Source organism: Syngnathus scovelli, chromosome 11 (genome assembly GCF_024217435.2).
Source record: "Syngnathus scovelli strain Florida chromosome 11, RoL_Ssco_1.2, whole genome shotgun sequence".
NCBI classification, from domain to species: domain Eukaryota; kingdom Metazoa; phylum Chordata; class Actinopteri; order Syngnathiformes; family Syngnathidae; genus Syngnathus; species Syngnathus scovelli.
Window position 1 is genome coordinate 4,831,950 of NC_090857.1, and position 13,956 is coordinate 4,845,905.

The 13,956-nt window shown below is 47.0% G+C and overlaps 1 protein-coding gene and 1 non-coding gene across 14 annotated transcripts; both read left to right on the plus strand.

The window, feature by feature from the left end:
• Positions 1-50: 50 nt before the first annotated feature.
• Positions 51-11,372, plus strand: stimate (STIM activating enhance). 13 transcript variants are annotated; one of them, XM_068652424.1, is made up of 17 exons: positions 51-813; positions 1,497-1,545; positions 1,689-1,784; positions 1,911-2,032; positions 2,284-2,396; positions 2,820-2,897; positions 2,995-3,138; positions 3,443-3,550; positions 3,783-5,973; positions 6,061-6,107; positions 6,285-6,341; positions 6,422-6,683; positions 6,846-6,951; positions 7,055-8,062; positions 8,126-9,361; positions 9,432-10,257; positions 10,510-11,372. In XM_068652424.1, exons 1-8 carry the CDS (start codon positions 633-635, stop codon positions 3,467-3,469), a joined length of 810 nt encoding a protein of 269 aa, XP_068508525.1. In that variant the 5' UTR covers positions 51-632; the 3' UTR covers positions 3,470-3,550; positions 3,783-5,973; positions 6,061-6,107; positions 6,285-6,341; positions 6,422-6,683; positions 6,846-6,951; positions 7,055-8,062; positions 8,126-9,361; positions 9,432-10,257; positions 10,510-11,372. The 13 variants fall into 13 exon arrangements, with proteins under 13 accessions (XP_068508525.1, XP_049590048.1, XP_068508517.1 ...); XM_049734091.1 differs by lacking the exon at positions 3,443-3,550 and having other exon boundaries at positions 54-813; positions 9,432-9,536; positions 10,188-10,257; XM_068652416.1 differs by lacking the exon at positions 3,443-3,550 and having other exon boundaries at positions 54-813; positions 8,126-9,198; positions 9,279-9,361.
• On the plus strand, positions 3,499-3,571 carry trnar-acg (transfer RNA arginine (anticodon ACG)). The gene has a single exon. It is a non-coding gene; the product is annotated as a tRNA-Arg (tRNA).
• Positions 11,373-13,956: the final 2,584 nt, after the last annotated feature.

Below are 13,956 nucleotides of genomic sequence, written 5' to 3' on the forward strand. Positions count from 1 at the left end.
TACATTTCGCGGTCGACTTTGTCACGTGACTCCTCCCTCTGTCAACTTGAGTGGGCATTGCAAGCTGTGTCGGGAAGCCGCGGGATGCAAGCGAGTCATGACCTGCAATTTTTCATCTCGGTCACCTTTTTAAACGACACGGGACGAGCGCCTTTATCGGCGGAGTGCGTGCACAAATACTTTCGACGTCTTCAGCAAAGAACGGGGTTTGTCGTTTCAGCATAGCACCATTAATTAGTTAGCCTGATAGCTAAGCTAGTAAAGTAGCATCAGGTTCGTCTGCGTTTTTTAAATTGCTTAATTCTACGTATAATCTTTTGATGAATGGGCTTCTTATCAAATCATTCCACGTGGTGGACTTATTGACTCGAAACAGCAGATGTTAGTCATACATTGAACCTTTTTAAGTTCCTATTAATGCCACGGATCGACGTCCCTTTAGGTTTACTTCATGCATGTTTGAAACATAAGGATGAGAGGTCCCCATCCCTCCCACAAATCTGTGCTTCTTCCTCCCTGACCAACATCTGCCGCAGCCGGAGGACAGAGCTGTCCACGGCCTGTGAGCAAGGAGAAACCGTCCGAGGTGCCCCCTACTCCCCCAAACGTGTCCGGTCCTTATTTTTCAAACCATGGCTGATAGTGGGCTGCACACGCAGTCTAAGCAAGGGGACGTAGTGTCCCTCAGCAACACGTCCTCGGGCCCGACCTCTGCTACTGAGACCAGAGGTTGTGAGAATGGCGCCCTAATGGACTCGTTTGGAATCTTCCTTCAAGGTCTCCTCGCTGTGATGGCTTTCAGCATTCTTATGTGTGAGTATGGCTGCACACACCTTTACTTCAAACTGTCCAGAAGCATCACTCACGTGTGTCACTGTGGTCCACCTGAGATGTTCCATGATAGCCTTTAACCCCAAATTGCCCTTTACAATATATCGGAGCTTTCAAACTGAGAAGGGAGACTGTGGTTTCATTGGGTCAGTGTCTGGCACGGCACTGACAGCTGTGTGACTTATTGTGTGTGCTGTCACAGTGCAGCCTCTTATAAAGACAGCACAGAGGAATGTTTTGGTGGAAATTTTTTTTCCCAAGTGGCAGACGGTTTTGTATGTTTTTGTGTGCACGAGCATGGGCATGTGTGTGTGAGTGTGCACTTAGATCCACTCATCATGACCAGGGAGTGTGCTGGGTGTGTTCAGTCTGAAGTCGCACTTCTTGCATAACGTCGCAGCTTGCAGTATAACCTCCCAAACTCAAAAAGACTTGAGAGCTGTTTTTTTTTTTTTTTTTAGACAAAACAGGGCATAATTGTGAAGAGCAGATACACACACTCACATTTGCGCCATTGTGGGAGTGAGCACAGCCACTTGTTTTTCCCCTTCATACTAAGCCCAGAGTCAGTCACACTCGTGGCCCTAATGAGGATTGTATGAACGGATGGATGTTTGATCGATTGCATCATCGCACTAGCGACTTCCTGTCTCATTTGTGCGCAGTGAAACGCTTCCGGGAGCCCAAACATGAAAGGAGACCCTGGAGAATCTGGTGAGTTGTTGACTAGAACGTTGCCTCAGCCATTTTTTGAATCAGGCCACAGTGTGTTGTTATGATTCCCACTCAAGTTCTCAGCAGAACATTCCCCGATACAGTGCGCCCACACCAAGACGTGTAATATTTGTTCCTTGCAGGTTCCTGGATACTTCCAAACAGGCCATTGGGATGCTCTTCATCCACTTTGCTAATGTCTACCTTTCAGACCTTACTGAGGAGGATCCCTGCTCGCTGTGAGACACCCCCTTCTTTTTTTTTTTTTTAATAATAATAAATTGTATTGTAGGACATTATGTACATTAAGTGGACCTCAAACATCTCAGCTTGAAGGTACAGTGGAACTCTTTCTAATCTCCTAGATACCTCATTAACTTCCTATTGGATGCTTCACTGGGCATGTTGTTCATCTATGGCGGCGTAAGAGCCATCAGTGCAGTTGTCGAGTGGAGGCAGTGGGAGTCTCTCCGCTTTGGAGAATACGGTGAGGTTTGTGTATGTGTGTATAGGTGTGTGTGTCGGCCATCGCAATCTTTTAATGCCACTAATGTCCAAAGGAGGGCAGCAATGAGCACAACAATGCATGTCGATGTGTCACGAATGCCAATGACAAGATTGATAGCAAATCTATTTCTGCATTTTCTGTCTGTGCTGTTCACCTATGTGAGGAGAAAGTGCTTTAGCATGTTTGTCTTAATGCCAAATTATTATTTTTTGGTTCCGTTTGGTGTTTAGGAGAGCCTATCCAGTGCACAGCGTGGTTGGGGCAGTGTATTCTCTACATCCTCATCATGATGTTTGAGAAAGTCCTTATCATGCTCGTTCTTCTCATTCCCCAATGGAAGAAGGTCAGTATTTGCTGTATAAAGTCACTCTGAAAATCATGTCAGTCGGCATACACACACGCACACACACACATCTCCCATTTTTGGTGCCCCTGGACTGAGGTTATGTTGTCATACCTCTGTAGGTGTATTTGCAGAATTATGCAAACACTGACCTGGTTTTCTTGAAAAGGGAAGGGGGGTAGCACAGGTCCAAATAAGAATCCATTTTATTTTGGGACCACCAGACCTTTACATTTCTCTTTACCTGTTCTTGAGCTGTGTCTTTTTCCGGAGCTGGGCAGCAATCTGTCTCACACAAAAGCACCTCAGTCATGTTCTCGTCCCACTCGCGTAGTTGACTGTTTCTTGGGTCACGTAGCATTGTTTTGCTAATGCTTACTGTGTGTTTGCTATACAAGTGTAAGCGCAAAATGTGCGTTGCAGCTGGCGCTCCTCAACCCCATCGAGAATCCAGACTTGGAGCTGGCCATCGTCATGCTCATCGTTCCGTTCTTCGTTAATGTAAGTGCGGCTCCTTCCTAAATGTTGTGTCTTGGCATGCTTATTAGCAGCTCCCCTGCTCATCATTCGTTTGTTGAAGTACATTTTTGTGTTTCAGGCCCTCATGTTTTGGGTGGTGGACAATTTTCTCATGAAGAAGCATAGGACCAAAGCAAAGGTGGAAGAGAGGGAGGAGGACTCGCGGGGGAATGGCAAAGTGCGCTACAGACGAGCTCTGTCCCACGATGACTCGGAGTCAGAGGTTAGTGTCCCTCCGGTACGATCGGGGCGCTTCTCTCTGCAGCACGCGCTGACTGGATGCTTCAACAAGATTTGTTTTCACAACTTCTGCTTTTACATAAATACAAATGTGCACTCAGCTGTGGGGAGAGGGAATTTTAATTAATTAATTTTTCAAAATGAGACCTTTCACTACTGAGGAATATAACAAACATGTCTCTGACAAGCCTCGAGCTGTGTGTTTGGTGAGCAAAACCACATGAATGCTCAAAGAAGTGCGCACAAAGGCCCACTCGCAGTGTGACTCACTCACTGCCTGTTTGCAGCGGTGGGGGAGGGGCCAACCTCCATAATATGCACTGTGGAGCACAAGGGAAGCACAGGGCCAGTGGCGCAATGGATAACGCGTCTGACTACGGATCAGAAGATTCTAGGTTCGACTCCTGGCTGGCTCGACTTTTTCATTGCTTTCTTTCAACCTTCTATTTTACAAATACCAAAGTCACGAATACCCAAAATAGTACTTGGCTGAATTTACACGACAGAGCCAACAGTGCAATTCTATCTTTCTTATAGTGATGTGCTGTCCATTCACAGAAGCCCGCCAACAAGTCCCACACATTCCACCCTTAATTCCCCTTTCATTCTTCTCTCTCTTGTTTTAAGATCCTTTTCTCAGCAGACGACGAAATGGACGAGTCAGATGAGGACGACGTTCGACGCCTCACGGGTCTGAAGACGGTTAAGAAGAAGAAGCTGCGCATGGGGATTCCTGTTTGACCGAGCGCCTTCATGAAAGCGCGGCCCGGCTACGTAGCTTCCCCCACACTTCCGCCACAGACTCATCAGCAACCTCCTCAAAGACCCTCTCAAACATAGGAAGCCCCTTTAAAGGCAGTAGCCTAAATGACTCCTGCAGGTTAAACACGCTTGGATGGACATACCTGAGTGAGTTTGGCGTGAGTATAATAGGAAACACAATGGTTGCGCTTACTGCAGTGCAACCACCATGCAAATGCTTTCTAACTTGTTGTTGCGTAATCTTGAAACATATTCCTTTTGTGTTCTCATGTTGACGTACCGCCATGGACGTGCACATGCTCTGCTCATACGGTAGAGGTATGTAGCAGAATTAAGTAAAAAAAAAAAAAAAATCTGAAAGTCGAGTCACTGCAGAAGTCCTTAAATATCTACCCTACTGGTCAAGTGTGTCTTATTCCCTGATGAATTGTTTTGTGTTTGAATGTCCTGTATTATTTTTTTATACAGGTTTTATTTGTGGGCCAAAAGATCAACTATGCTTTGCTCCAGAAGTGTTCTTTACCCCACTTGCACAACCGATCACATTGTTTCTCTTTTCTTTGCTGTTTTTTTGGCACAGCATGTGCCTGAGTGACATTACCAGCAGATGTTTTGTTAATTTAGTGTTTTTTTTTTTAAATTAGAGCTTCAAATGTTTAGGCATGACGGGGCTAATCAGGAGTGCTCTGATTTGAAGAATGTGACATGCATAGACCTCAATACTGTTAAGTGACTGTGGACCAAACAGTTGGGAGAAAGGGTGCCTGTAGCAAATATTTGCCCGTGTGTGTGTGCAAGTGTTTGCCGTAGATGTGAGTGATGCAGCCCTTTAACATAAACGGAGCGAGAGGTTTACTGTGATTGCGATGATGCAGCAGCACCGCTGTGGAGGGTTTCATGGTAGCATGAAAAAAATGAACTTTTATTTAAAAGGAGGCAAATCTTTGGTGCATTTATCTCAACAAGGTGATGCTTTCTGTTTCACAAGAAGGGACGGAGCGGTAGTGATATATCATTAGAAAAGATTTTTCAATAAAGAATGTGATGAACTGTGGTGTGGTTGTGCTGATTTTAGTTTTTCCTCATGGTACCAGAGTATTGGACTAGCACCCCATAATGTTAATACTGTACATTTTAGATTAGATTTGTTTTAATGTATTTATTTATTGGTAGAATTAGACATGTTTGAGTCCTGATCTCATTTCAATAGATTCCAAAATAAATGTGGTGGGAAATCTGGCCCAGTTGAAACACTGGCCAAATAAAGCACTATTTCAGCCCCATTGAGTCTTAAGAGATGGTGAGGGAAGAGTGGCTTTAGTTTGCTCTGTAAAATAAAATAATATAATAAAGGCTATTAATTCAAACCCTAACTATAAAGCTTGAAATTATGGTAACGGGTCCAAATAAGTTTTTCCGTCATGGCTACCAAGATCTTTAGATCTTTTCGTTCACTCTCGTTCACTGAAAAGATTTGTTCTTTTTGAACGAATCGTTCACTCACCAGCCAACACTAGTTATCATATGCAGGTGCCCCCGGAAAACTTGTTTGGACCCGTTTGAAAATCATTTATTTGATAGGACTCAAGAATTGTCTCCGTGCAACGGTGTGGTGTTTGTTAACAACTGAACTGAAAATGAGTCCACGGGAGCACTGCAACGGCCGCCGAATTTTTGCAAGAACAATTCATTTTAGGATGAACTATCGATACAAATATTTTCATTTGATTGAAGGCAATGGCGTAAACCACTCGACCAGAGCCTGCTCGGAAACAAAAGGAGATTTGGTCATATTGATAGGGTATCCATCCAAACATGTTCGGTGTTCAAAGTTTCAACGGATAGTCCGAAGCAACCCTTTCCACAGTAGTCACCATGACAGGCGACCACCTGGTGACGTCAGTGTGCCGAGCGCCGTTGGACGATCAGGAGAAGAAGATTTGAATTGACGGCTGTGACGTCAGGGCTTTAGGTAAATTGAAGACAGGTGTGCTCGCTCAAGGGAAGTTATCATATGCAGGTACCACCGAGCGCGTGGCGGCGGACGGTTTCTCAGGTAAGCGAGCATGCTAGCAAATGTTTGTCGTCTCCTGCCGTTTTTCACGACGGACGCCGTGTTTGTTGCACGATTTTCGCGCTCAAGGGGAGTTCTCAAATGCAGGTCCCACCGAGCGCGTGGCATTTTCCCAGGTAAGGGAGCAAATGTTTGTCGTTTCTTGCCGTCTCTCACGACGGACGCCATGTTTTCACACGGCGACTGTAGGCGTCGAAGGTAACTGGAGACCGCAAGGAGAGTTTTCAAATAGGCCCCAAAATGTGTGCTTTGTTGCCTTTTCTCACAAGCCTTTTTTATTTTGTTTGACGCAGGATTGTGTACTCTCGTGACTCGGCAACGTCGCGTCCGCCGCGACGGTAGGCCTGGAGGTAAATTGTACGCCGCAGGCAATTTAACCCGTGAGCAAATGTTTGCAGTTTCTTACGATGCCATTTATTATTTCTTGCAGGATTTTCGCTGTCCAGGGAGTGCTTGAGTTTTGGGCACGGCATGCCACAATCGACTTTGCGTCGCGTCGTTGCGCGTTTTGGTGATATTTTAAATGTTTTTCGCGGGTTTTTTTTTTTTTTTTTTACGTCATGTCCAAATCAGAGCAAATCCATTCAAAGATGGCGCCCGCCCGCTCTCTTTCCGTTACGCAACAAACATTTGCGCAGGTTATTTTCTCCCGTTTTGGACGCCGCCAACCTGGATCATCTGTCCAATGTGAGGTGAGTTGATGAATGATGAAATGAAAATGTGAATTAAAATCCTGGATAATTATAATTTACTACAATAGAATAATATTTTTTTTCAACTGCAATACTCTACTTAGTATGTATAAAATAAAAATATCTATTTTTGTTGCAATAATTTCCGTTTGTCTTTTGTAGCACTAGAAAAGGCTGCCCAGCCAGCATCCTTCTATACAAAGCAAGCAGGAGGCTCTTGAGGAGCTATTTCAGTGATGCTGAGGACACTGAGGAAGAGTAGTCCTAAGTAGGGTGAAAACCTGTTTTTGTCAAGTTTCAGCTTCCCAACACAATGGTTGTCGAGTTTTAGCTTCCCAGCACACAATTAATGACTGTCTGTGTTATTGTAGGCTGCAAGAGGAGCCGAATGGGAAAAGTATAATTCCATATGAAAAGGCACAATGGCCTATCCAAAGGCGCAATGGCCTATCCAAAGGAGCAATGGCCTATCCAAAGGAGCAATGGCCTATCCAAAGGAGCAATGGCCTATCCAAAGGAGCAATGGCCTATCCAAAGGAGCAATGGCCTATCCAAAGGAGCAATGGCCTATCCAAAGGAGCAATGGCCTATCCAAAAGAGCAATGCTATATCAAGTCAAGAATCAAGCACGCTGCAACATGTGCGGATCATGTGCCCAGGAGGGGGCAGTGTGGTTGCCTTTGGTTATGGGTGCACGACGGAAAGGTTGCAGGTGTGGACAGTGTTTGGGGGTCTGACAGTTGGTCTTGCATAAGAGGTTGTGGCTTATCTGGATCCAGTGGTGTCTTGTGCTTGGTTGCCATTGACGGCTCACTTGGGGGAGGATGTGGTGACTTGGATGGAGACAAAAGTGAACTTTGACGCGGAGCCCAATGTCCAAGCTTGCCATATGTCTTGTACCATTTTGTGTCTTTTTTTTCTAACCTGCCACTGTCGTGCTTGCTGCGTTCTTTGTTCTCCCCCATCGGTGTAGGGCAGCATTGGAGCGAGCCGATCCTGAATGTCCAATTTTGCAATTTGACTTGTACCATTTTGTCTTTTTCTAACCTGCCACTGTTGCACTTCATCTAACCCTAACCTACCACCACTGTGGTACTTGCGTTCTTTGTTCTCCCCTAGGCGTAGGACAGCATTGGAGCGAGACATTTTGTCTTTTGCTAACCTACCACTGTCGTGATTGATCTAAGCTGTGTGTCCTTTGTTCTCTAGGTGTAGGGGGCGGTGTTTGGGCGAGCCGGTCCACGAGGAAGACGTAATGATGCGAGCAGCGCCCAACTCATTGCATGTTCTGCCATTTGCAGGCCGGACGCAAAAGGGGGGGCGCACAGCCCGATCTGACCCGGCGACGGTCACCAATAGTAGCTAGCCGCTGTGATCAAGTAAGCATGTGACCGACAACTTGGGGTGCTCTTTGAGTTTCTAAGATTTGTTTGTTTCTGCAGATGGCGACCGGGATGTGACACGATCTGACCAGAGGTTAACGGACCGCTGTGGCATCGCTCTGAAGTCGCCGAGTTTTGAGGGAGACCCGCTTCCCTGGAGACGTCGACCTGCGCAGCTTCAACGTGTGAAATGGATATATATATTTTTAAATTACACCAGCGGTGTCCCAATGTCTGCTTGAGGGCTACATACTGAAACAAATTCAGAATTCTTTGACGCAAATTCATTAAATCAATCACGAAATGTTGCCATTGATATTTAGTGCTACAAAGCAGTGTTGTGTTCATTCGTGTGGTGTGTTGATCAAGTTGCCCCGAGGCTGCCATTTGGACACCAATGGTGACGTGTGTAGGGCTGCATGTGTATTGGAAAGCTGCCATATGGTGGTCTAGGTTATTGACATGCACTTTAAGACCGCAAAGATTTTTTTTTTCATGTCTCAAATGAAACATGTTTTCTTGCCTAACTATTTGTAATGAGTTAAGACGATTAGTCATTGATGTAAGTTAAAGTTAACTAATCTAACTGATCTCATTGCGATCAAATAGTTAACCTCCATCCAAGAATTTTGCACAACTTGCCTCAATGCAGTGGTCTGGCCCAATACTGCCATATCATTGATTTTCCAAAATGTTGTGCAGCCCTCATTGAGTGCCAAACGCGCAGCGACGGCAAGCAACCGCGCAAGCAACCGCGCAAGCGACGGCAAGCGCAAGCGACTGCAAGCGCAAGCGACTGCGCAAGCGACGGCAAGCGCAAGCAACCGCGCAAGCAACCGCGCAAGCGACGGCAAGCGCAAGCGACCGCGCAAGCGACCGCGCAAGCGACGGCAAGCGCCCGCGCAGCGACGGCAAGCGCAAGCGACGGCAAGCGCAAGCGACCGCGCAGCGAGACTTTTGTGCTTGTCTTGCAAGGTGGAAGAGCTGATGTATGAAACGAAGAGCCGGTGGACGGAGGCCACCAGACCCGCGATTGGTGAGCGGGGTGCAAAGGAAGGAATCACCCAAAGAAAGCAGTCGCCAAGTGTTGAAGAGGAGCCTGATGCATGACTGGCCAAGGCTGGCCAGAGGCGGTGACATGGCAATCCAATCTGCAAGGGTAGTGTACACACTTGTTGGTTTTAAGTAGATTTCCTTATTTGTCTGCGTTCAGGGTTGCCGGGGCGGCGGATGGGACAAGCGCCAGCCTGCACCGAGAGGGACTGGGCTGCACCCACAAGACCAGGGAGGGGGCAGGTAATGAGTACGTTGACACAAGTGAACCGCATGCACCTGAGTACCGTTTGTCTTTTTGCACTCGTGCGAGGCGGAAGACGAGTCCAACACCGGCCGGAGTAGACCCGGACCTTGGCCCGTGACGAGCGGCCCACACGAGACTGATGGGTGCAGATGCAGCCAGCGTTTTGGGGGAGTATGCCTTTGTTTTTTCTTTTGTTTTCCCTACCCCTGTCTGTTTGAATAGGGTATCTAGTAGCACGCACGGTCATTTGTGTTGCTGTGACCCTCAAGATACGAATTGGCAAAGTAGACACCCCCTGCCTCTCTCCGTCCCTCCCTCCCTCTCTCTCGCTCTCTTTCTCCAATGCGCCCGGCAGTACCTGCATGGCCTGGTGCACTCAGGGTGGAACGTGGCTATACCTTGCCCTTTGTGGAATACCAGGGTATAATGTCTGCCTGCCTGGGTCCCAGTGTCGTCGACGGTGTCGAGGACAAGGAGATTCTCCGTGACGTTCTCCGTGACGTCACGTTTTCCTCTTTTTTTCCTCTCGAGGCCAAGCCAGCTCTACTCAGGGGGAACTGGCCGGTTGCGCTTAAGTGCGCACCAAAGCCTCTTATCTCCCCTCGCTCTCTCTCTCTCCCTCCCTCCCTCCCTTTTTGTAAGGGGTTAAACATTTCATAACCCGGATCGCTCCAATGCGGGAGGGCCGTATGAGACATGCGCCAGCCCGTGCGTGCCGCTAGTTACCTGATTCAAACTTACCTTAGTCAAGGTTGGGGGGGAGGGGGGTGCTAGTGGAATTTTTCCCCTTGCCAAAACCACCACAATATGTCTGCCTTTCAGGATTGCTGGGGCAGTGGATCGGACGAGTGCCTGCACAGAGAGGGACTGGACAGGGCCGCGAGACCAGAGGGTAATAGTAAACTTTATTTGTAGAGCACCTTTCATACAAGAAATGCAACTCAAAGCACTTTACAACAAAGAGAGAAATTATAAGCATTGAATTCTTCATATAGGAACAGACATAAAAAGAAAACAAATATTAATGTATGCATACGCAATTAATAAAAGGAGCTTAAAATAGGAGCAAGCTTTAATAGACGGCTAATGAGTACGTCCACAGAAGTAAACCGCATGCAACCGAGTGCTGTTTTTCTTTTTGCAGTGGCACGAGGCGGAGGATGAGTCCAAACGTCGAATACCGGCCGGGAGGATAACCCAACCGTCGGCCGACCTTGACGCCCGTGACGAGCGGCCTACGCAGGACGAATGGGTGCAGATGCGGCGAGGGCAAAGCGCCCAGCCAGCGTTTAAGGAGAGTACGACTGTGTTTCCTTTTGTGCTTTCTTTTCCTCCCTCCACTTTTTCACTGGGTGTGCACACTGGTTGTCTGCATGATGCCTTTCTTTCTTTCTCAGCGCAGCGTCATTTTGCAATATTGTTGTTTTACTGTTTTTTAATCATGAAATGAACTGTTTGTACTGTTATTTTGTGTGTGTGTACGTGTACCACTGAACTGCAATTAAACTGTGAACTGAATTCAAGTGGTCCATTTTAAGCATTGGCAGTCTATCGTACATACAAACTGGAATTATTTGAGACATTCTCAATGACAAGACAATTGTAAAGTTAGGCTGAAACAAAATTGACTTGAATATGCAGTGTCAGGCTTTTTTTTTTCTTTTTTTAATTACACAAAGAAAAGCGGGATGCATTCTAAATGGTTGACAAAAGCCAAGTAGCCAGACACCCATACATGCAAACGACAAGCGTACAAACGGTCTCTGTTGCGATCAATAAGTCATCTTTGGCAACCCTGCTTTAAAATGGCCACCGAACTCAGAATCTTGCAGAATGTTGGTACCTTTTTCTGAACGAGTAAAAGCTGTTTTAATCCAGTCCGAGCCATTTTTTGGTTTGTTTTGAATCGTCATGCATCATGTGGGCATTCTTGTGAATAAAATCAACAGTGGTGTGTTTTCTTCCTGTTGGCGGTCTTGTAAATAAAGTTAACTTTGGTGTCAGTCATCATTCGCGATGTGCCTCAATCGATGGTGCAGCTCTTGAATGTGAAACTTGTTGCATGTTTTGTTACAGGGCTTGATGTCTTCATTGGCTGTCTACAAAGAAGGCTGTTTCTGTACGGTCCAGGTTGCTGCTCAAGTCAATTGAATTTATAAACATAGCGTGTAACTTCCAGGACCTTAGCTTTCGATTCAAAGCAGAGTTTCGTAACTACACGGCCATCCTCTGTACATGTACTGGGTGGTATCACCCAGTTCAGAGTAAAGGCCAGAGTGGTCTTGTTTGACCTTCTGCCCTCTGGGAAGAGATACGGGAGCCTGGGCTCCCGCACCACCAGACTCGCCAACAGCTTCATTCTCTAGGCTGTAAGGACCCTGAACTCGCTACCCCCTTCTGCGTAGAGTGCTGCACTTTTGCGCTATTTTCTGGATTGTCTGCTGTACGCTCACTTGCTCCTCTTATGTATTTGTTGTGTTATTTATTCATTATTTATTCAGCACGTTGTTTACTTGATTGTCTATTGTGTGCCATGTCTTGTCACCGTGGGATAGCGGGGAACGAAATTTCGGTTTCTTTGTGTGTCTTTGGCATGTGAGGAAATTGACAATAAAGCTGACTTGGACTTTGACTTTGATTCATACCGGCATCCTTATGAAATTGACCATATCAGACAGGCTCGATGAATTGCAAGTGCGGCCACCGAGTGGCAGCATATTTGACTCAACCTGTCTGATGCCGGGTCAATGCGATGCACCTTTCGTTGTTTTGCCCAAAACAACCTAAGAAATACAGAAGTACTGCCGTTATCTCGCCAATGTACATGTGTGTTAAAAGTACAAAACAAATTCATTTGCATGATAGACTTCTAAACCACGTGCTAGATATTTGGCTCAACCTGTCTGATGCTCTATTTAACTGTACGTGGTAATTTTTAATAATTTTAATTTTTAAGTACATTACAAATGATAGGCACCCCAATTAGACAGCTGGGTCAATGTGACCCGTCTTTTGCGGTTTGTTCTGCCCAAAGCAACCAAACAAATACACATAAGTACTGCCACCAACTCGACAATGTGCATGTCTCTCAAAAGTACAAAGCAAACAAGTTCATTTGTACAATACACTTCTAAACCACACGCTAAAATAATTCATGTGATGCAGAAAGTCTTCTTCTGTAGCTTGCTATGATTTGCCAATTTGAGCGATGACGTATCCGGACCCGAGGCTGGGGGTTGCCCGTCCATGTGCCTAATCGCTCGGGCATTGATACATCAGGGGCGGGGGGTCTTCTTTCTAGGTCTCCTCATGTCCTCAGCACTGCAAACCTTTGTGCCGGTACACCATATGAAGTAAATGATGGAATATGTTTTTTTTTTTTTTTTTTTACACCTCCTCTAATGTGTATCAAGCATATCAGATGGTGTTTTAGAACAGCCTAGAATAGTAAATTACAAAAAGTAAAAAAAAAAACTTGTAAAGTTCGAAAAAGTTATTAATTCACTTATTAATCACTGCAAGTGAGAAGTACAGGCAAATGTCTGCCTCATCATAGTCAATGCAATGGAGCGAACATCGCAGCGCATGCAGTAGGTGGCGCAGGCGGCATAGAGAGCAGGTGGCGCAGGCGGCATGGAGCGCAGGCGGCATGAGGCGCAGGCGGCGCAAGCAGCGCAGGCGGCGCAGGCAGCATGGGGCGCAAGCAGCAAGGGTGGGGAATCGAACCCTGGATCTCAGGTGTTCAAGCGCAGCGACGGAGCCACTCGCCAAGCGTGGCGAGCTCGGCAGTGACCCCGCTTTCACTTCGAGTCATTCTTATACGTTCAGTATTGCGCTCCGCGCGCGCTGGGTAAGTACAAAAGGGAACAGAGCGCCGCCGGCTGTCAGGTCACACTGGCCGACCGGTTAGTGACACGGCCTCTTGTCCCGTACAGTCCTGGTTCGATCCCAGGGGTGAGAACATTCACCGGGCCACTTTTGTAGATGTCTGGATACATGCATATATACTGCATATCCAAGTATTTATTTATGTGTAAACACCCAGTGTGGCCCCGCCCGGAAGTGGGCGGGGCCATGCAGCTGGCCCCGCCCCCGTCGACATGGCCCCGCCCCCTGCCCTACTAAATGACAGTAGGGTAGGGGGCGGGGCGAAGCCCCGCCCCCTGCCCTACTAAATGACAGTAGGGTAGGGGGCGGGGCGTAGCCCCGCCCCCTGCCCTACTAAATGACAGTAGGGTAGGGGGCGGGGCGAAGCCCCGCCCCCTGCCCCACAAAAGACAATTAAAAGTGTATTGAAAGACAGTAGGGTAGGGGGCGGGGCGAAGCCCCGCCCCCTACCCTACTGTCTTTCAATACACTATTAAAAGACAGTAGGGTAGGGGGCGGGGCGAAGCCCCGCCCCCTACCCTACTGTCTTTTAATAGTCTTTAATTCAATTTCAATACACTATTAAAAGACAGTAGGGTAGGGGGCGGGGCTTCGCCCCGCCCCCTACCCTACTGTCTTTTAATAGTGTATTGAAAGACAGTAGGGTAGGGGGCGGGGCTTCGCCCCGCCCCCTACCCTACTGTCTTTCAATACACTTTTAATT

Excerpts from the sequence above, each read along its gene's own strand:
- stimate (XM_068652423.1), top strand. The coding sequence starts at position 633 with ATGGCTGATAGTGGGCTGCACACGCAGTCTAAGCAAGGGGACGTAGTG. Across the intron at positions 814-1,496 it reads GGCTTTCAGCATTCTTATGT|TGAAACGCTTCCGGGAGCCC; the intron begins GTGAGTATGGCT and ends ATTTGTGCGCAG. Across the intron at positions 2,033-2,283 it reads TCTCCGCTTTGGAGAATACG|GAGAGCCTATCCAGTGCACA; the intron begins GTGAGGTTTGTG and ends TTTGGTGTTTAG.